General features: G+C 40.7%; 1 protein-coding gene across 10 annotated transcripts in view; it reads left to right on the top strand.

Annotated features, from left to right (window-relative positions):
* The window catches only part of VEPH1 (ventricular zone expressed PH domain containing 1), a 216,077-nt gene that overhangs the window by 103,397 nt on the left and 89,965 nt on the right, over positions 1-22,715 (top strand). For all 10 annotated transcript variants that reach the window (XR_003096134.1, XM_025214947.1, XM_025214958.1 and 7 more), the window contains 2 exons: positions 10,193-10,402; positions 12,540-12,934. Coding sequence is in view for 9 of the 10 variants with exons in the window: in XM_025214947.1 (XP_025070732.1) it covers positions 10,193-10,402; positions 12,540-12,934 (605 nt within the window). In the remaining variant the exon portion in view is untranslated. The remainder of the gene's footprint in view (positions 1-10,192; positions 10,403-12,539; positions 12,935-22,715) is intronic.

Below are 22,715 nucleotides of genomic sequence, written 5' to 3'. Positions count from 1 at the left end.
GAAAGAGACAATAGAAAATAGAGTCAGATCTTTAAGATACACGCCTCATATTTTTTTTCACTTAGAGGACAGCTCTAAGGAAAGGATAATGGATAAATCTATAGCATGCTATACACAGTGAAAACCTCATTTTAAAAAGTAGGGTATGGTTTGGTAGCATATGGACATCTAAATACCTGACCACACTCAGAACTCAGATCTCCCATTGAAGTCACTGGAAATATTCCCATTGATTTCAACAGACTACCTGAAATGGATACCCTTTTAATGTTGTGGCTAAAAGAGATCAGCAAATAAAACAAAGATCTCAATAACATTAAAAATCTTACCTTATCCCCTGGTTTTACATTTTAAATCCTTAGCCAAGCATAACATCACACAGATAAGAGGCAAGAATAAATGCGGACCAAAAAATTGGCAAAAAAGGGTTAGACGGCTTTGTACTGATGTAACTCTACTGGGTATAGCTTCATTGAATTTGCTGACATTATGGCTCAATAGTAGCACTAGTGCCAGTGAGATCAGCCCCAGGACCTGAATGTAGAAATGTAGCCAGTAGCTTTAGAGCTGCTCTAACTACTTCATTGCAAAGTGTTTTTCTCAGACTAACAATTCAGAATATATGTGCTGTGAAAGAAACACAAGATTTCAAATGTGTGCCTGGACAGGATTCTGTTCCTTTGGAATCATGTGTTTACATAAGAAGAAACTGATTTCTTCAAAGTAATTGTTGGCTTGGAATCATTTAACATAGGGAATTTTACATGCGTTTGATGGAAAGAATAATTAAAACCATATGATGCTCTATTAGTGTTGCCCCCAAGTATTACAAAGCTGTGAGTTATTCAAGCACTGAGATAACTTTTAAGAACAAGTACAGAATTCAAATATCTACACAGAAGACAAGCATGGCCAAGTTTAAAAAAAAAGAAAACACAGAATCTAATGAAGCTTCCTAACCACCATTCCTGAGAACAAAAAGTAAGCCTGATTTCCAGAATGTTTCCTTTGTTATTTATTTTTACATAGAGGCTGGATGAAATTATCTTTGCTATTTAAAAGAGAAGTTATGCCTGGCGTTAGACATCATTTACAATCCACATGTCTTTCATTTTCTATACCGTATGTCCCTCTTTAACGCAACATTTGTAATGGCATAAAAGGTTGTAAGAGTACCTAGGAAATTTATATGCTGATATGCAACTATGAGGTGATGTTGCTATCTACTTTGAAAGCTACATAGGTCCTCAAGAAATGTAACTAGATAAAACACATGCTTTTGTAACAATTAAGTTTCATAGTTCCCTGACAATGTACAGCTGCACTTGTTCTAAGGCAGCTTACAGCCTATTCAGGATGGTTTAAATCCTTATGAGCATATTATGCCTGCCCAATTACTGAAGGCAGTGTTTCTAAATCCACAAAGCTACCTAGAAGGTGGAAGTGTGATCATAATCTTTATATATGTAGACTCAAAATTTGATACCTCATTCTTGCATATTGCCCTGATACTTACCTATACTTTCACATCACTTGCCTTCGAAGGTTCTACAGTTGCTTTTCATTTTGGAAGCAATTATGTCTTCTTCAGTTTGGTGGCTCTGGGAAGTAGGAGGTACTTTTCTGAAATTTTTGCCATAGCAGCAAAAAGAGCCTAGCCCTGCATACATTAAAATAATCCCACCCTTGGTGCATTTTAGAAATGTATTTCATTGTGTTCTGAGACATGCTAAGCACCTGACTGTAGAGAAGAGGGTGCTGAAGAACAGATCAGTAACAAGCAACATGGTACCATCAAAGGCTTCCTGAAAACCAGCTCTTCCATTACATGGGTCTATATCCTTTGTCTTCTGAAAATAGTACAGACCATATTCAGCCCTATGTCCAATTTGGGCAGTTTCAGTAATCTGTTTAATATATTGTATCAAGATTTCAAGCAATTGTTTATTTTATTGTTTGAGTGGAGGAGCCAAGAGAAAAAAGCTTGCCAGTGTTCCACTCAGGCACAGTATGTAGACTCAATTGAGTATTTAATACTAGCTACATCTTTCCTGCTTACTGGAATTGCTTTATGCCTAAAGGTCACATTGGACTTGCACAAATGAGAGATAACGAGGCCTCTTAAGATATCCCCAGAGATGATTTTTGTTTTAGTTATGCAGCTGAGAGCAGTTCTCCTCAAATCCCAGGGGCCCAATAAGGGTTGACTCACTAAGTTTGAACCAAGTTGTTATTTTTGTGGACTGCTGAGTTATAATGAACCACTTTTTAAATAAAGTTACTGTTGCATTAAATATGACAAATAAAACAAAAATGCCTCCCTAAAAGAAATGGAAACTGTACAACATGAAAAAGAAAGAAGCCAAACTCAACAGCGACATATATTTTCTAAGCCTTTGCAAGAAACACAACTTCATTCCTCGAGGACTAAACATCTACAATCCCCTGACTACTACACACAACTCCAACTATGCTTCACAGCTATGCAGAAGAACTTCAGAGAAAATTAGAAATCATCTACTTCACCTACTCTACTCCAAAAGAGACCAACTCAGGAAGGAAATCACCATATACTACAACAACTTAAAAGACAGAAATCCATGCATGTTCCCTGACAATATACAGTGGATACAAAGAGACTACAAAAAACTTTCTACAGCATTCATCCTACATAAAAAGAAGAAATGGAACAAATTACTCCAAGAACAAGCTCCCCAGGCACAAAACAACCATCAGAGGAACAACACCAACACCTTACAACATTCCAACTTCAGACTTGATGAAACTGAAAGCAACAACCAACCCACAAATATTATCAATCTCTCCACACACAAAACTGAAAAATCTGTCCTTTCTAAAGGCCTAAATTTCTGTCCAGAAAAATACCCTAATAAAATACTTCAATGTGGAGAACTAGAAGAATTCTTCCTACGCCTGCGCCTCAAAGAATATTTCCACGACCAAACTGAACCCACTCCCAACAACAACTCATCCTCTGACAACATTCAGGAAAGAAACTTTATAGCTGAGGCTGAAAAGTAACTTCTCATTAGAAGCCCAATTTTTAATGACCTCAATGGGCAGTTGTTCCCAAAAGAAAAAAGCTCCCTAAATTTTGCTTGGCACTGTTCACCCTAAGGTTGTCTGCCCAAATGTTACTAAACTTCTAATAAAAAGGTTATGTTATAGTGTTTTAAAACATTATTTGTAGCTTAGCATTTTATTAAAGTATGGGTCCTTGTAGCTTCCAGCTGAGTGTGGAGAGGAGGGACATGGATCCCAAGACCTAGCAAGAGAGGAGTGGCATGAAACTTTGCCTTCTAGCATTGAATGGGGAGGTATCTGCCCAAGGTTTTCCCTGTGGTGGAAATGGGCAAACCTGCTGAAGTCGAGGCACACGGTGGGAGACTGGACTCTTCTGGATAGTGACACTAAATATGGAGGTAGCTGTAGAGCAAGAGGAGGGTATGTAAAGACCACAGAGAAGGCACCATCTGAGTTGGGTGCAGGAAATTTGGTGGGTGGGGAGGGGTATATAGGATGCATGAAGAAATATCTTCACCCTGACTGAGGAAATATCAGGTTTTGTTGAATCCATCCTAAAACCGCTTGTCACCCACAGAGCAAGTTTTGTCCAAGACACCACAGACTTGCTACGGAAACTTAAAAACATAGACCACCTTCCCAGGAACACACTCCTAGCCACCATGGACGTTACCAGCCTATACACCAACATCCCACACCAGGATGGCATCCATGCCTGCCTTACAAATCTACAGGAACAAGATTATAACACAGAATACAGACCCAAAAATATCACTGAGTTTATACACTTCATCCTCACACACAACAATTTCACTTTTAATAATCAACACTTCCTCCAGATGATGGGAACAGCTATGGGCACTAAATGGCCCCACAGTATGCCAACCTTTTTACCTTTTTTTTTTTTTTACACACCAAAAAAGCAGTGATATACAGCCAAGCCCTCAGATACCACCGGATCTGTACTGAAGAGAACACCTGGGATCGCCACCTCACCAATCTTAAAAAGGCTTTCACCCAGCAAGGACACTCCTCCAGAGAGGTAGATCGCACGTTTGAAAGAGCCACCTGGATACCACGTGAAGAACTGCTGCAGTACAGAAGAAAAACACCCACAAATCGCACACCGCTGGTTATGACCTATCACCCATCCCTTGAACCTGTACGGAAAATCCTCAAAAAATTGCAACCCATATTAGAAAAAGACCCTATTCTTAAAAAGATCTTCCCAGAGCCACCCATCCTAGCCTTCAGACAAGCACCGAACCTCGCCAACCTCATCACTAGAAGCAAACTTCCTCAAGCCCAGAACACACCAAAAGGATCCAGACCGTGCCAGGACAAGAAATGCAAAACCTGCCCCCACATCTCCACCACCTCCACTATTACTACACCCCACAACAGAGCCATCAGCATCCCAGGATCTTACAGCTGCACCTCCAGAAATGTAGTATACCTCATCCAATGCACCAAATGCCCTGATGGAAAATACGTAGGAGAGACCAAACAACAACTGCACACCAGAATGAACGCACACCGGAAATCCATCAAAGACAGAAATACCCAATTACTGGTGGGGGCACATTTCTCACAGGAGGGCCACTCTCTCTCCAATCTCTCAGTCCTGATCCTCAAGGGAAACTTACACAACACTTCCCAGAGACGAGCCTATGAGCTCCATTTCATCAACCTCCTGGATACTAGAGATCATGGACTAAACATAGACATTGGATTTTTGATACATTATAATCTGGGCTGGCAACTGACTCCTCAGCCCAGCCCAGCCCCTGGCTTCTTTACTTTTCATTCCATCCAGGAAGAGCACTCACCAACTGCTGAAGCTTCCCTAGCCTGACGAAGGGTTTTTGAACTCGAAAGCTTGCTTAATAACTATTCTCCAGCTATTTGGGTTGGTCTAATAAAAGATATCAAATTCACTCAAGGAACCTTGTCTCCCTAAAAGAAACACACTGTTATAACATTTTGCTCAGGAGCCTGATCAAGAGCCCCACTGAATTTCCATTGAGTTCAGTAGGTTCCAGATCAAGTCCAAAAACAGAAGGGTGAAAAGAAATAGGATTTGTTTCACTAAAAATCTGCTATTATTTCAGAATGCCATGGAGCTTTATTAGTGCAAATTTATCTAATCCATAAAACTAATTGCTCCAGCCAATCCCCCCTCTAAAATCTGGGGTTGTGCTATATATAATTTTATTAGCACATAGTTTCCACAGTACTAGACACACTTTTGATAGAAACATTAGAGAATAACATTAAGTGAAAGTATTATTAAATCCTGCATTTTTGCAAAGATTTGTAAGTAAAGGTGATATGAATTGTTCTTATTACTATGATTTCACTACTTTTACAAAATGTTCCCCAGAAAATTTACTACTATATTATGAGCAATGGTCTGAATAAGTACAAGAAACAAAAAAACCCCTCCCCAAGTAGTCTTTATGAAAACAAATGAAAAGTACATTTTGTGATGCAGTATCCTTAAATGTTTCTTAAAACATTTTATTTCCATAATTGATAATATACCATATTTATATGTTTTAATAGGTCTTCCAGTGTGGAGTATGGATTAGGAAGTCTTTGATGTCTTTTAATAATAATATATTAAAACTCTTGTGTATTATATTCCACGAATGTAGGTTTTTTAGCATTTAATAATTTATCTATTCAGATATTAACTTAAAAAATAAAGGGAATAAAGGGATCAGCAAAATTAGTTTTTCCTAAAATCTATCTTGGTATTGACCTGGAAAAATGTGGGCAGTTGGGGTCCCCCAAGGCTCAGTCCTTGGACTTGTGCTATTCAGTGTTTTCATCAGTGACTTGGATGAGGGCATGGAGAGCACTATGTCCAAATTTGTGGATGACACAAAATTATGGAGTAAAGTAAGCACACTAGTGGGAAGGGATTGAATCCAGGGAGACCTGGACAGGTTGGAAAAGTGGGCAGAAAAGAATAGGATGCAGTTCAACAAAGACAAGTGCAAAGTGCTGCATCTAGGGAGAAGGAGTCACCAACACACCTATAGGCTAGGGGATGACCTTCTCAGCAGCACATTGGCAGAAAGGGATCTCGGCATCATAGTTGACTCCAAGATGAATATGAGCCGTCAATGTGATGAAGTAATCAGTAAAGCTAACTGCACTCTATCACATATTAGCAGGTGCATCACAAACAGGTCCAGGGAGGTGGTACTTCCCCTCTATGTGGCACTGGTCAGGCTGCAGCTGGAGTACTGCATCCAGTTCTGGGTGCTGCACTTCAAGAGGGATGTGGATAACCTTGAGAGGGTCCAGAGGAGGACCACTCGTATGGCTAGGGGCCTGCAGGTAAGGCCCTACGAGGAGAGACTGAGGGACCTGGATCTCTTCAGCTTCTGCAAGAGAAGGCTGAGAATAGATCTTATGGCCATTTACAAATTCATCGGGGGGTGGGGCAGCAAGAAATAGGAGATGCTCTGTTTACCAGGGCACCCCTTGGAATAACCAGGAACAATGGCCACAAAGTGACAGAGAGCAGATTTAGTTTGGACATCAGAATGTACTTTATGGTAAGGGTTACCAGAATCTGGAATGGGTTTCCAAGGGAGGTGGTGCTCTCCCCTACCTTAGGGGTCTTTAAGAGGAGACTGGAAAAGCCCCTAGCTGGGGTCATATGACCCTAGTGCTCTTTCCTGCCCAGGGCAGGGGGTCAGACTCAATGATCTATTGAGGTCCCTTCAGACCCTAACAACAATGAAACTATGAAACTTAAACTTCCCTTACTGCAACTTGAGACCATGTCTCCTTTTTCTGTTATCTGCCACCACTAAGGACAGTGTAGCTGCATCTTATTCTACCCTTCAGGTAGTTGAAGGCTGTTATTTAATCCCCCCTCAGTCTTCTCTTCTCCAGACTAAATAAGTCAAGTTCCCTCAACTTCTCCTCAGAAGTCCTTTTCAGTCCCCAGTCTAACCATTTTCATCGCTCTCCATTGGACTCTTTCCAATTTGTCCACCCTCTGTAGTGGGGCCCCCAAAACTGGACACAGTACTCTGGATGTGGCCTCATTAGTGCTGACTAGAGGGGAATAATCACTTCCTTCAATCTGCTGGCAACACTCCTGCTAACGCAGCCCAGTATAGTGTTAACCTTTGCAACGAGGGTACACTGTTGACTCATATTGTACACTGTAACCATCAGGTCCTTTTCTGAAGAGCTGCTGCTTAGCCAATCAATTCAGAGTCTGTACTGGTGTATGGGATCATTCTGTCCTAAGTGTAGGAATTTGCACTTGCCCTTATTGAACTTAATGAGATTCCTTTTGGTCCAATCCTCCAACTGGTTGAGGTCTCTGAATCCTAGCCTTAACCTTCAGCAATAATATCTACTATTACCCCCAGCTTGTTGTCATTTGCAAAGTTGCTAAGGATGCATGCCATCCCATCTTTTAGATCGTTGTTGAAGATATTGAACAAAACCAGCCCTAGGACGAACCCCTGGGGCACTCCACTTGATACCAGCTGCCAACTAGACATAGAACCTTTGATTACTACCCTTTGAGCCTGACAATTCAGCCAGTTTTTTATCTACCTTACAGTCCATTCATCCAACCTGTACTTCCTTATCTTGCTTGTGAGAACGTTGTGGGAGACCATATCAAAAGCCTTGCTAAAGTCAAGGTATATCACATCCACTGCTCTTACCGCATCCACAGAGCTGCTCACCTCATCAGAGAAGGCAGTCTGGTTGGTCAGGCATGATTTATCCTTGGTCAATCCATGCTGACTATTCCTAATCACCTCCGGTTCCTCCAGGTTCTTAGAAGTGGATTCCTTTAGGACCTGCTCCATGATTTTTCCAGGGATTAAGGTGAGGCTGACCAGTCTGTAGTTCCCTGGATCCTCCTTTTTCCCTTTTTTAAAAATGGGCACTATATTTGCCTTTTCCCAATCATCCAGGACCTTTCCAGATCTCCATTAGTTTTCAGAGATAATGGAGGTTGGCTCTATAATCATATCGGCCAACTTCCTCAACACGTTTGGGTGCATCACATCCAGCCCATGGACTTGTATACTTCCCTAACCTGTTCTTTTGCCATGGTAAGATGCTTCCCTCCTCCACAAACTGTGTTGCCAAGGGCAGTAGTCTGGAAGCTAACCTGAGGTAAAGCCTGAGGTAAAAAAGGCATTGAATACTTCTGTCTTTTCTGCATCATCTGTCACTAGATTGAGCCCTGTCCCCCAAACATTTAGGGACCCACACTTTCTCTGATCTTCCTCCTTTTGCTGACATACTTGTAGAAACCCTTCTTGTTATCTTTCATGTCCCTTGTGCAACTCCAATTGCACTTTGGTCTTCCCAATTTCATCCCAGCATGCCGGAGCACTACTCTTATACTCCTCCCTAGTCATTTGTCCAAGTTTCCACTTCTTACAAGCTTTCTTTTTAGTGTTTTAGGTCACTGAAGAGCTTTCTGCTAAGCCATGCTGGTCTTCTGCCATACTTATTAGTCTTCCTGAACATCACATGGCTTAGTACCGGTATCCTTAACAGAATCATAGAAAATGAGGGTTGGAAGGGACCTCAGGAGATCATCTAGTCCAACCCCCTGCTCAAAGCAGGACCATCCCCAACTAGATCATCCCAGCCGAAGCTTTGTCTAGCCAAATTTTGAAAAACCCCAAGAATGGACCTTCCACCACCTCTCTGGGTAACCTGTTCCAGTGTTTTACTACCCTTCTAGTGAGAAAATTCTTCCTAATATCTAACCTAAACTTCCCTTGCTGCAACTTGAGACCATTGCTCCTTGTTCTGTCATCTGCCAACACTGAGAACAGTCTAGCTCCTCCTCTTTTGAACCCCCCTGCAGGTAACTGAAGGCTGCTATTAAATCCCCTCTCATGAAGTAGTCATTCTGAACATAGGTCCTACTACAGACAGAGGGACTCTGGGCAGCCAGCAACTTTGACAATTAGGGTTAGTAGTTGAGGAGCCTAAACATGGATTATGGGGTTTGAATCTCAAGCTTGAAAAACTGGTGTAAGTAATAAGACCTTGTGCCAGGATCTCAGTTGATTCATGCATATCATCCCTGCAACTCCTGGAAAAACTCTGGGAGAGCATATAGTCTCTCCATGGTTGCTATACTAGCCCATGAGCTTGAATAACAGCTGCGGGTCCTTTGTGCCTCTCATTAATATGAGTTGTAGACACTGAATTAATTCTAACTTTGATCCATAACTCATCTCCAAAGAGTACCATCCATTCCAGGCATTTTAGGCTGAAGCATATCATTCTACTTTCAGCAATACCTATGGGAATCCATTGAAATCAACTGAAGAGAGAGTTTGTCACTAGCAGTGTAACACTGTAATCATTGGGATAATCATTTTCACCAGTGATATGAACTCTATGATGTTTCACTTGTGTGCCTGAGAGAGAATCATATTCTGTTATTTTTTAAGCTTCTCTTTAACTTGTGTTTTAAAACCTAGTTGCCTGAGATTTCCACTTTTAAAATCTGAAAGTTGTAAGTATAGTGCAAACTTCAAACCATTCTGAACTGTTATGTCAAATCTGAGTTGCATAAACTTCTGAATAAGCCCATTTTAAGAATTCTTAGTTATCTCTTCTAATTTTCCCTGAGCCTATTTCATCTCAAGTGCTGAGTTTTGAAAGTTTTTTTTTTTCAAATTCAGAGTACAGTTATTCAGGAGGAAGTGCACATACTTTCATGCAATTTATAAAACCATAAACTTTCATGTGTTCCACTGTTAGTTCTATTGCTGCTTTATAGGTATTGTACTGTACTGTAATACATGTCTGCTTAGAAGGCTTTAAAGACTGGTCTAAGTTTAACTGAGAAAGTTGTACATATCAATTGGAAGAGTTGTTTTACCTTTGCAGATATATCACGTGCTACTTCTAAACCATTGTTGTCGGTAGATGTTCAAGATCCTTTTGACTTACTGGTAGATACTGAGTTAAAACCTGCTTCTGAAAATGATTAATTAAGCTATAAGAAAATCTTTACTGAAACATAATGTTTTACCAGATATGTTATGTGGTTCAAAGTAAGAGAATCTGTGTCAGTGTCACTGTAGGCAAAGCATGACAACCTTCAAAACCCTGCTTTTTGCTTCTTTAGGATAGAAAATTATGCTGATACAGAATCTTCTGTTCAACTGGATGATTTAAAACCTGTTATGAATGGAAATGAAGAGAATGAAAAGCTTCAAGTTAAAATACAGGCTTTTGAAGAAAAAATAAGTATCGACAATAATACTCCTGGCTCTGTGCGCAGATACAGTGTTGGCCAGTTTTCTAAAGAAGAAAGGAAGGAAATGCGATTTAATAGGTATGGTTCTATAGAATACATGATTGGTTTTCATGAATATGTTTTACAGCGAAGCTTTATTCAATCATTAGGAGAAAAGGTCCAGTTGTATAATACCAGAGAGCACTGTGAATCTAAATCTAGCCTGGTCCTATGTCGGTAAGCCTTAAAGTGGGATAAGAGGTTTTGGTTTATTTATTCAGTCTGTTTTGTGCCCTGGCAGAGAAGCTGGAGAAAAATGTTTGTGTATAGAACAGGCTAGAAATGAGGATTCAGAGAGCTCTTTTGGATGTTACTAGTAAAAACTCTGATATTGGTTTATTGCTGTGTCAAGCTAAACTTGACTCTAACTAGATTTATGGTGGGACAAGGACCAGTTCAAACAAGTTGCAGCTACAAAGTGGCCCCAGCAACTCTACTAGAAGTTTTATTTTTCACGTTCAAATACTGCATGGGTGGAATAGGATATTTTATACTGACTTAGTGTTCTGTGGCCAAAACTTGAGCCACTGAAGAATTGAGACATTTCTTCCCACAATGTTCCCTTTTCCCCCTGGTTTTCTTTAAACACACATAGACCATTTCAGTTTCCTATTCTCATTCCTCCTGTTTCTCAGCACTGGTGAGGCTTCATCTGAAGTACTGTGTCTAGTTTTGGCCTCACACTTCAAGAAGGATGTGGAAGTTTGGAAAGAGTCCAGTGGAGAGCAACAGCAAAGATTAGAGTCCTCAGAACTATGACTTACGAGGAAAGGCTAAAAAAACCTAGCATTATTGATCCTGAGGAAGAGAATACTAAGGAGGGATTGATAAGTCACCCAGATACCTGAAGGACAATTATAGAGAGGATGGAGATGGGCTTTTCTCCATGACAGTAGGAGACAGGACTAGAAGCAGTGTCTTCGAGGTTCAGAAGCACAGATTTAGGTTAGAAATTAGGAGGAACTTTCTGACTATGAGGGTAGTCTATCTTTGGAACAGGCTATCCAGAGAAATAGTGGAATATCCATCCTTGGAAGTTTTCAAGACCAAATTGGACAGACATTTGGCTGGGATGGTCTAGTCATGCTTTGAGCAGCCTTGGCCAAGAGACTGCACTAGACCAACTCATGAGGTCCGTTCCAGCCCTATTTTCCTATGATCTAACTCCCTTTGAGAGAGTAAAGTTCCTCAGGTAGTGGGCATGGTAGGCAACAAGTGGTGAGGAAGGTGTCTTTTGAGGGGCTGATACTTTTTTGCCTTGCATCTTAGGTAGTCATTTGGGTATGTGCAAAATGAGTATGAAATACACCCAGATTAGAGTTCCCCATTCACCATGTTACAAACAGTATACAAAGGTGTAAATGGCTACACAAAGTGCAAGGGAGTGGAGAATCAGGTCTTAAATCTTGGATCTTGCAGTTGCAGGAGGCACAACAAAAGGACTTTGAGAGGGGATCTGGGTTTGGTTGAACCATTGCTGGATGGGGTTATTTTAAGACATAACTGATGGACTATGAACTTAGGGTGCTTATACATGTGCTCTGATATGTTCTAATTAGAGCACATCAGAGCAGTCTTGATTAATTGAGTCTGCTCTGTGCTCTCATTAGAATGCTTTATCATCACTGCAGTGTCAAGTGTATAAGCCCATGTGGGTTTAAAAATGGCTGCTGGGGTGTTTTAACTAAAGCTTGTCAAATGAGCTTTAGTTAAAGTGTCCCACAGACATTTTTAAATGCACAGGGGCTTAATACACATGCTGCTGTGGTGTTTTAATTAGAGCAGCTCTCCAGGAATAGGCACCCTCAGATGTTAATTTAGTCCAGTATAGATATGGTACTACAGGCTCTACTATACATGTGTTGTGGTATATGCATTTGTGATATACATGGGCATTGTATTAGTTGGCTTCACTTGCTCACTTCAGCTGTGACTTGATTTGAGTTCTGAGTATATGCTCCTAAAAGGCAATAAAGTTATTTGTAGTTGTATTTGCCCTCCAGCTGGATTTGTAGGCCCACATTCTACACTCTCTCTTAGCCTGAAGCAGATACACATATGTATTGGAGAGCAGAATAATTTAATCAAAGGACCTTTTGATATGATTGTTCAACATGTTGCAGTTCACCTTGCCTCTGTCCCAACCTGTGTGTTTTTTCCTTCATTTGCAATGCAGGTCCAAAAGTCTAGCTTTTCATGCTATCCGCACAAAGGTGACAAATTCTGACAGTGGACAAGATATAGAGAATGGAGACATGACATCTGGCATCTCATTCACTGAAATCTATCTGAACCAAGAAAATGACAAGTCACCTTTTAGTATAGACACTGAAGAAGCACAGCCAGACAATTCTTTCATTTTGCATCCAAATATCAAATACCCAGAATCAGAAAATTTACCAGAATCTCTTAAAGAAACTAGCCATGAAAGAAGTACAGAGACGGTAAAAAATTCTGAGGAATACCAGGATAAGCTCTATATGCATTTAAAGGAAAATCTCAGTAAAGTGAAGGCATATCTTGTGGAGATTGGGAAGAAAATTCCTATCCCAGATCAATGTGTTATTGAAGGTAAGAGGCCTGAACCTTTCAAATGATGGGACCCTTAAAAGAACAAGTTAAAAAAATATGTCAGTGAACATGCAGACTGTCAGCCAAGGTCCTCTTGGCATCAGCTTTTATATGGGTTGATACATATCTTACAAAACAGTGTCATTACAAACTACAGCATTTTGAATTCTTAATAGCTCTGAATTGTTCCCTTCAGCAGTCCACTACATCCTGCCCCATGTTCATAGTTTTTGCACACTCCATCCTCATTCTGAAGTGAAAGGATCTGTGACTGTGATGATCGCTGCCCTCTGGCAGAAACCAGGCAGGGGATCAAACCATGGTCCCCTAGAACAAAATGCACACACTGCTACCATTTGATATAATGAGCTAGAAGACTATGCGTAGGGCCTGTAACAACTCATGTTGTCTATGCTGACAACAGAGAGACTCATTCATACATGGTCACACAACAGATGCTGGAGATGGTTCAGAAAGTCTAATTCTCCTTTCTTATTCATAAAAACTGATGAAATCTGTGGAATTATATGAAGCAAACCAAAAAATCAGAACCAGAATCACAAGATCAGTGTGTTCCACAGTGCTACATCCTGATTCAATGAATGACTCCCAGTGACTTCACTGAGCTTACTTGGCACCCTAATTATCTTTTCCTCATGCTGTATCATGATTCCTGGCATCTTCATTTTATGTCAATAGCTATTTATTTGCAAATACTTGACAATGCTGTCCTGTGAGGTTGCTGTGGAGGCCCTCAGCATACAGCAGCACTGGCCTCACTCTAATACTCCTTTGCAAGTTTAAATTTTTAAAAGCCAGATTCTAAACCATTTACTCTCACTGGGCGCATCTACACATGCACCCCACTGCACAGTTGGTAGTGCCCAATCAGTTAGTACTTGCTTTAATACTTGCCTTAGCAAGTACTAAATAATTGTGCAGTACCGGTACTGGTACTGCACAGTCCTGGCAGCACAAGGGTTATTTCTAAACCTCCTGCACAGTAGCAATGAGCTACTGTGCAGTAGCTCATTACTACTGCGCAGTAGTGTTGTCATCACAGTTAGCGCCCACCGATGCTACGTTGCCATAACAGCAAGCTACGTCACTGAAGCTCATCGCTACAGTGACGTAGAATCTCATGTAGACGTGCCCTCTGATGAGCAATTACTTATGTGACTACTGTCACTGATTTCCAAGGAATCTGTAACAGCCTGCCAAACTGATTTCAGTGGGAGTATGCCTACCTCGAATTACTTCTTGTATTTCATACTTTGTCCCTCTGTGATTAAGAAGCTCATGCTGAGTCTAGAAAACAGCTGAATTTGTGACTTGAATAAGTAATTCTAATAATCTGATCACTTAAATATTGTGCCATAGCAAGATATAAAAAGGGCCTTTCCTGTTGACAGTTGTCCTTTTGGAACAGGGATGTCCAATCCCCGGCTTGCAAGCCAGATCCAGCCTGCACAGACATGTCATGTAGCCTGCAGGGCTCTTCAAAGGTCCAGAAATTTGACAGCAGGGGAGTTAATTGCCATTTGCCTGCTGCCAAATTTCCAGACCCTTGGGAATCCCTGCAGATTAGATAATGCAGCTCTTCATATCAGATCATGCCAGTACAGAGCTGGATCCAGGTGATCGAGCAGCAGGAGGCCAATATGGGATTGCGCCAGTATGTGGCTAGATCCAGGTGTGCAGGATGAGGTCCATGGAATGGCCCTGTATGCCAGCCCTGCACAGTATCTGGCCCACAGACCAACCCCGTGCCACTCATCTGGCCTGCAGGAGCAGAAGGTTGGGCACCATTGCTCTAGTATTTTTTAGCTGTTAATTCATTTAGTGGCTACAGAGTTGAAAAGTAGTTTTCACCTGCAAAAGATATGTTTGCATAGTTTGTTTTTGCAGACATTGGAGGAACATGTCTCAAAGGTCAGCTTTTCTGTTGGTCCTTTTGTTGTCAAAGATGTTGGTATGTCTTGTTGCTTCAGTAAATTGCACTGGGGTTTGAGAATTAATGCATACTGGTGGGTTTGCCTGAAAAACTAAATGAGTCTCTCCTTTTCAATATAGCAAATATTTTTAAATGTATTGTTCAATGCCATCTTAGTGCCAAGAAACAGAAATTCCTATTATGATGATATTCTAAGCATGTGATTTTTTTTTAGAATTCATTCAAACTCTTGTAATTTCCTGGAAAATCTTCAGCCAGCATTCTTGAGGAAATTCCTTGAGGGGAAGACACATGTGTAGAGTAGAAGATTTATATGACTCAGTCTAAAAACATTCACAGAAATGCATTCATACTCATTACCCTGAGGATGGTTTGTTCATAGTTCAGATATTGCATAAACCACACAATCACAAAGCTGGCAGTTATTTGACTGATATGCTTTCTGAATGTAAAACTGGAATTTGTTTAAATGTATATTTTTATACCTTCTTAAGCTGTTTATAAAACATTCTGATTCATTTAAAATACAGCTAGTTAATGTTACATTGGCTTATTAAGTCTTTGCTGAATGTACGCTGAAATCAATAGTGAGATGTCATAAGATACACACAGGCATTATGTTTAGGTTGACCTAACTAGGGATAAATGCCCATCTGTGTAGGCATTCAGAGAGGTTAAATAAGACAAAAAAATACTATGCCTGATAGGTTAACCTGATCTATTGAATGCCTGTTTTTGGAGAGCAGCCCTGGGTCTGGGAAAGCCCAGCCCCAGCTCCAGGGCTGTGCTCTTTTTATGCCTTCCCCTCTCCCTGCCCTTCACTCCTCACCTCCCACCCCGACAGGGATATTTTTAGCTCCTTGACCCCTCACACCCAGACGGAAAACCCTGCCATAGACCTGCCAACCCCACCCTGTGCCACCCCACCAGCCCTTCCCAATCCCTCTCTCCCCTCACCCTGAGTTACTTACTCCAATTTCTTGTGTAAGCTGCATGAACATAGACCTGGTGCAGTGAAAGTCTGATGCACCCGTAGTTGTCACTGCAAAGGCATTCATGGTTTGGTTATGTGGGAAGCGGAAAGAGTAGGAAGGAGAGGAGAGGAAGGGAAAAGTTGTTGGGGGAAGAAGTAGGAAATACCTCATTTGATAGAATAAGAAGCAGCCATGACAGCAGGTGCTCATAAGACTAAAGGACATGTACTGAACTTCAGCAATTGGAGTTGGTCCAGCATGCCTCTATTCCTGTATGTCCCTGTAGGTCCCTTACGACATTTACCACAAACTGAACCTGACCCCTCCCTAGCCCTAATCTGGGTTTTCCCAGACATGTCCTCTTGTTGGGTCCTTCCATCTCTGTCCAGGAGGTTTTTAAAAATATCAACAAATGTCTGAGATTTTGTTCTGCTCAGCATCAAAGTTTTTCCTGGCACTTCTGGGCCTAACCTAGCAAGAAACTGCTTGGGGCTGGGGGGAATGCGGGTAGAGCGATTGGAGGTAAGGGGCTTCATGTGCATCTGCGTGCGCGCACACACGTGGCCAGCATGCAGCCAGGCAGGGTGGTGAGATCAGTCCCAGCTCCATGTAGGTAAGTCTATGGGGAACAGGGGTTGGAGGGCTAGGGCTTGGGGATGGAAGGGGTGTGGGTGTGGGTGTGGGTGTGTGAGGGGGCGGGTATGTGCTGGTGCTGGGAGAAGCTGTACAGACACTGGGACTGCAGCAGGGCAGAGGAGGTGGGGGAGGCACCTGCCCCTCAAGTTGGGGAAGGGAGTGGGGTGGTGGGGAACGGCCATCAGGGACAGCAGGAAGTTGCAGGGCCTGGCAGGCAGCACTGAAACCAGTGTCCTTGCTCTTGTTTGCAGCGGCGGGGCAGCCGGGAGATGAGGCAGGGCTGGGAGGAACAGGGGGCTGTTGGACAGGAGTAAGGGGCACTGGCAGGGCTGAAAGTGCTGTGGCTTGAGAGTCAGGGGTGGGTCAGGGCACTGGCATATCACTGCTCTCCCCAACAATCATGTGCCCCCCCCAGGTGTCCTCCTCTTGATACTGGAAATATGGTAACCCTATCTAATTCATCACTTCTCTGACAGCAGACCAGGTTTCCTGAAGATTTAGAAGCAAATGTTCTTGTCTGCAGTTCTGAATATTAATGTCAATAGCCTTGTTGACCATGGCTACTTGAGATATGTGCATATAATTGGCTTGCCTCTGGTGCTGCCTCAGGTGTTCTACAGGTTCGAAAAAGCTTTACTTTAATTCTCATTTCCCCTGACTTTTCCCTTAGTTTTTAATCTGTATCTGAGTCCTAAATCACTCAGATACATCTATAAGCTTTACAGATATGAGCTTTTTCTGGTTGTTTATTCATTTATCTTTTATTCATTTATAATCAATTTCAAAAAAGTATCGGGCAGATTCATGGATGACAGGTCTACTGATAACTATTAAATGGAACAGTCAGGGATATATCCTGTGACATCTCTAAGCCAATGATGGTTGATGGCAGGGAGGATGTTACAGGGGATGGATTAGACCAGTGATTCTCAACCTTTTTTAGACTCAAGGCACCCCTCATTAGATTCAAGGCTCCTCTCAGAAAATAGTAGCTCTTAGCTTTCACGTGTTTCTTGACTACAGAAAAATAATAAAGCAATTCTTCTGTTTCAAAGAAGTCAGAAAGACCACAACAGGTCATCATGTTTTGGCACCATGGATTCCTATTTAAAATATCTGGGTTCATCTTGTGAATCATGAGTATGTTTCCACACCTAACAGTGTTATTTAACACAGCATGCTGTGGCACCTTTAAAAGGGTCTCTTGACACCTTGGTTGAGTAGCACTGCATTAGACCATTAATCACAGGTCTTATGTTCTTTAATGTGAGTTGCACAAATTAATCCAAGTATCAAATTATATCATAGTAGTTAAGAAGTTTAAGCATTTAGAAAAAAAGTATGTTTTCCAACCCTTAGAAGCACCTGAAAATGGAGATCATCACTCCTCTGAATCATGTCTCCTGTAGTGAGTTTGAGGGGAAGCTGTTCTTTCCATGCATGTGAAACGGGGAATAACTCCATTAAAGTTAGTGGAGTAAGATTAACCAAAACCTAGGGTAAGAGAGTGTGGCCTGTGTTCCTTTCTTACGCTGCTCTCCCTAGCAAAGATGTTGGTAGTGACTGATCATATTCTAGGATTGTTGTCTTCCCTATAGTATCCAGGCATGAATAAATTGATATATGTACCTACCATTGAATAAATACAGGTATATACATAAGGGATTCCTTTGCTCTGTAGTACTATATTTTTTCTAGTTTGGTTCATAGGTTTTTCAGAACAGTATTTATACTTTGCATTATGTTTTTTGCAGTCTCCTTATTGATTTATATTCTCATTCAGTAGTATTTTGTCAATCTCTGTGTTTTACAGTATCTCCTTAAACAGTATTTCAAAATCTGTAATACTGTACTTAGATTTCATATTCTTGAAGAGACACTGGTAGCTTAAAAGCTATGGAGTCAGATGCACAAGTGGTTTAGATGATCAGTTTGAAAATATCTGAGGATAATTCCCCATATATTTTTAGAAACACACACTTTCTAAGCCCCACTATTACACTTTATAGGGTGCAGTGCATCTGGGGTATTTGTGCATGGGCAAGTTCAGATTTCACAGCAAATTGTGCTCTATTGATAGTACAATAGGAGAAAGGATGAAACTGCCTGGGTGGCTAGTGTATCTAAGAGGGTCTAAGATGATGGTCAAGTTCCTGCTATGCTGAAAAAATGATTAAGGGCAAGATAGTAGAAAGCTGAGCTAAGCACTTCATTTTGATCTGGTGACAAAAAGGGATCAGAGGGGAATCATCTGAAACCACAAAAGATATTTGATTTGGGTTTGTTTTAAATTTGGGTTGAGTATTTGATTTCATTCTTATTGCAATTGAACCGGTCTATGCATGCTTACATTTCTACCATGCCTTAAATTCCTTTTAGACATTTCTGTATATTATGTTCATCAGTTCACTCTCTCTTATCCTCTGAATATTTTCCTTTAAAATTTTCCCTATACTTGTCATGTGGCTTAGCCTTTTTGAAACTAAGAAAAATAGTTTTCATCAGCTCATATTTCGGCAAATCTTTTGTGATGTTATGTCTTACCATAATTTTAAGGATCTTGCTGACCACAAAGGTCAGACTCAAAGATCTATAATTTCCTGGTTACTCCTCTGATCCTTTATTAAGTTTAAATTTATGTTAGTGAAAATTCCTAGCCACCTCAGTTACTTCAGCATCTAGTGATTTAAAACAGAGAATTCATAGTTATGGCTCCAATGTCCTAGTCACAGTTTTCTGACTGACCCTACTGTTTGACCTTTGAAAGGTCACTTACATTCTAAATTTATGTCTTATTTTTCCTGTCCGGGAAAAAAAAGTAATAACAAATTTAGTAAAGCACTCTGAAAATGCTAAAATTGCTGCAGCACTGTAAATTATTATCACTGGGCAGCACGGCCTAGCAGTCCAAACTTATTGAGGACTAGAGCAAACCAACTTAGAGCAGAAACTGTATTGGAAACCTATTTTCCAGGTTGCTTTGTAGTCACTTTATCTGATTCTCTGCATTCTGACTCCCTGTTTATGCCATCACTATTTGCCTTGCTCTACCTTTTTATTTCATAGGCATTGCAGATTAGATCAGGATCCATCAGTCTGTATGCTAACTGACTAGGACTGACTGGTATCAGGTACAATACATTGCAAACCACCTTTTATTCTTTCCTTTCTTTCATTAACTTTGTTGCTTTTAACATCTCCTTGATACATCATTGTAATTTTCTGTTTATAATTTAAAGACAGGCTCCTGTTTTCTTTCTAACTCAACTGCTGTTTCAAATAATTGGCATAATAGTACCACCACTAATACCCACAACCTAATCATTACCAGCAATTTGTATGTCAGGTGACTGCTCAGAAAGAATGCATTTGACAGAGAATGTGTAGAGAGGCCATTTCACAATCTTCAATCTCTGGCCTGAGTTAAACATTTTTTTATGGACAGAGTTTGGGGAGTTCTATGGTATCAAGCCGGTTAATGTGATCATCAAAATCAGTTTGGCAATGCAATGCAATTCAGTGAAAAGTTTGAACACATTAGAACTTTCTGCATGTGCTGTGCCAGTTAGAAGTCATTTCTGATTCTTAGTTGCTCTATAGAATAAAATATAAACAGCACAAGTTTTAGAGTATTTATGACCAAAAAACCCCAAACCAAACCAAACCAAAGCAAAACACACACACACACACACACACACACACACACACACACAAAAGTCAAGTGAAGTGCTCTGGACCTAAGTCTGGTTGTTATTATGCTTTATGCTGTTCTGAGAGATAATGATTACCATATGACAGAATAGATGGAAAAGATCACTGCTCCCCTGCAGTGTTTGCCTCTGCACCCTTTTGATAAATTTCAGCATGCCATAAGCTTAGCATTGATTTAGAACACATGGGCCTCTGCTAATTCACCATGACCACAAAGTTGCATAGATTCGGACCAATGTTTCCAGAGATCATCTATGTTTTTGCTATGCCCAGAAATATGAGTTGGCATCTTATTTATGGCTGATTTAAATCCAAAGTTCATTCCTAGAATGGAAGTGCTAATATACAAAGTAGGTTTTGTCATGCATGGATTTTGTCATCAGATGTTGATGGACTCCTCAGCTCTGCAGGATATAGTGACACCAATACACTTATGTTTGCTGCCTGAGTAGGTGTGCGATAATACTGGAAATACTGCAAATTAGGTGCTCTTTTCTGTTTCATAATGGGAAATTTTAGTTGAAGCATGGAAAATGCATTGCTCCTCCTGGTAAATTTCACCTGGCCAATGACTTATTTTCTGCATGGGCTTATTGCTATCCTAGGAGGGAAACAGGGGTTGACTGCTGGGAGATGGGTTGAATGAATCAGATCAGGTCTCCTTCTTCCTTCTGGCTAGAATATATTGCTTTATAGGCCAGAACAGCTGGTGAGACTGAGGATAGGAAAGAATTCATATCAAGACCAGAGTGGTCAGTGTGCAGAGATAGGGCCTGTGGTGTAAACGATGAGTCCATCTTTGAGAGGAAGTTGATGTTTTCTAATGTTTCTGATAACTAGTGAAGAGCAACTAAGGAACTGAGAAAGGTCCTGTTTTCCTTAGGAAGGGTCAGGAAGGAAACTGGTCTGTAAACAAAGGAACAAATACAGGTGTCATGAGTAAGAATCTTCCTCAAAGGGAATCCAAATAAATCAACGTGAACAAGGACAGCAGTAACAGTAACAAAGTAGCTGGAGTAGATCTGTGTCTTTGAGTGTGGAGCCCTGTTTTTCTCCATAGTTTCTCTATCTTCACCACTAGTGGGCCCTGCTCTTCTCCACTGACCGTGAGTGGGTCTTCTTTTATTGTGGGTAATCATTATGCACAGAAATTGAAGAAATATAGTTCTACTTCTGTAGGTGAGGCCATGGAACAAGGACATTCTGTTACTGTCTTTCTACAAGGTAGAGCACTGACAGACTTTTCATTGTAGTGGCAACAGGGAGGGGGGTGGTTTATAAACTAAAATAGATCCATATTCTTTCTAACCTGGTTTTGCCACTCAGATTTTCTGAACCCTGTTTATTGCACTGAGAGCTGAGTTTGCCATTCTGGATACCATTATAGCAATATTTTATCCAGTGTCATTTCAGATGCATGTATGGGGAGTGAAATTTATCTGCCTGTTTTATGGTGCCACATAATAGCCAGCAAGGCTGCAAAGTTGTTAATGCTTGAAACCAAGATGAAGGGTAGGAAGACTGCTTTAAAATATCCTTTTTCCCTTTTTCTTTTTCCATAAATATATTTTATTGCTCTGTTGTGCCCCAGCTCAAGTCTGGGATCGTGCCCGGTATGCAAAGGCCAATAAAGATACCAGGGGTGAAAGTACAAAGAAGGTTTATTGCTAGCAATAAAAGGTGCGAGCGGAACAATTTCACGTAACAAGCACACCAGATCACTATATCTAAGCATCTTTTATACAGGAGTTTTTGAGCCTTCATAAGCATGCTTGTTTGCTGATTGGTTATAAGTGAGTGACGCAAGAAGTTCTTTACTGAGCATGTCTCTATACCTGTGTTTTAGCCATGTATCTCATTTACATACATGTATGTTTCATTAGCATACTTTTTCCCCACCTAGGGGTGTGATTTTTAGTATTTTAATGAGCCCTTTTAACCCAGTTCCCTGTTTTTTCTTTTTGTTTTCAAGCGCCCTTTATCTAAGACTGTCTCCTCCTTATCATTGCAGATGGGCATTCGTCACATAACATTCTCTTCTGCTTCGTCTTCGGGTAGTGCTTTCTAGGTCACTCCTTACATTCCGCCCTTTGGAGCATTTTTAATTATTATTATTATGATTGCTCCATGCAATTTGGTTTAACACAAATCTAGTATCATCAGCTTTCTTTGTTTGTAAAAATATTTGATTTACCTTAGGCCTGAAGATAGATATAAAAACAGGTAAATATTGGATACAGCAACAAACCATAATCCCTATAACACAAAACAAGACAACTATACTAAATAACTGTCTCAACCATCTAAAATTGGGAAGCCAGGAATTTAACCAGGAAAGGTCTAAGCCAGATGATTCTTTTAACGTCTGTGCCAATTGTTGTAAGGCACCAATTTTGTCTTCAATTAGCACAGAATTATTGGTGAGGTTGAAACAACACATTCCTTTTAAAGTTTCACACCCAAGATTGTGTCGTAATAAGAGATAATCAATAGCGGCTCTATTCTC

Source organism: Alligator sinensis, unplaced genomic scaffold, assembly GCF_000455745.1.
Source record: "Alligator sinensis unplaced genomic scaffold, ASM45574v1 scaffold60_1, whole genome shotgun sequence".
Classification (NCBI taxonomy): Eukaryota; Metazoa; Chordata; order Crocodylia; family Alligatoridae; genus Alligator; species Alligator sinensis.
This window is presented reverse-complemented; position numbering and strand designations above follow the sequence as displayed.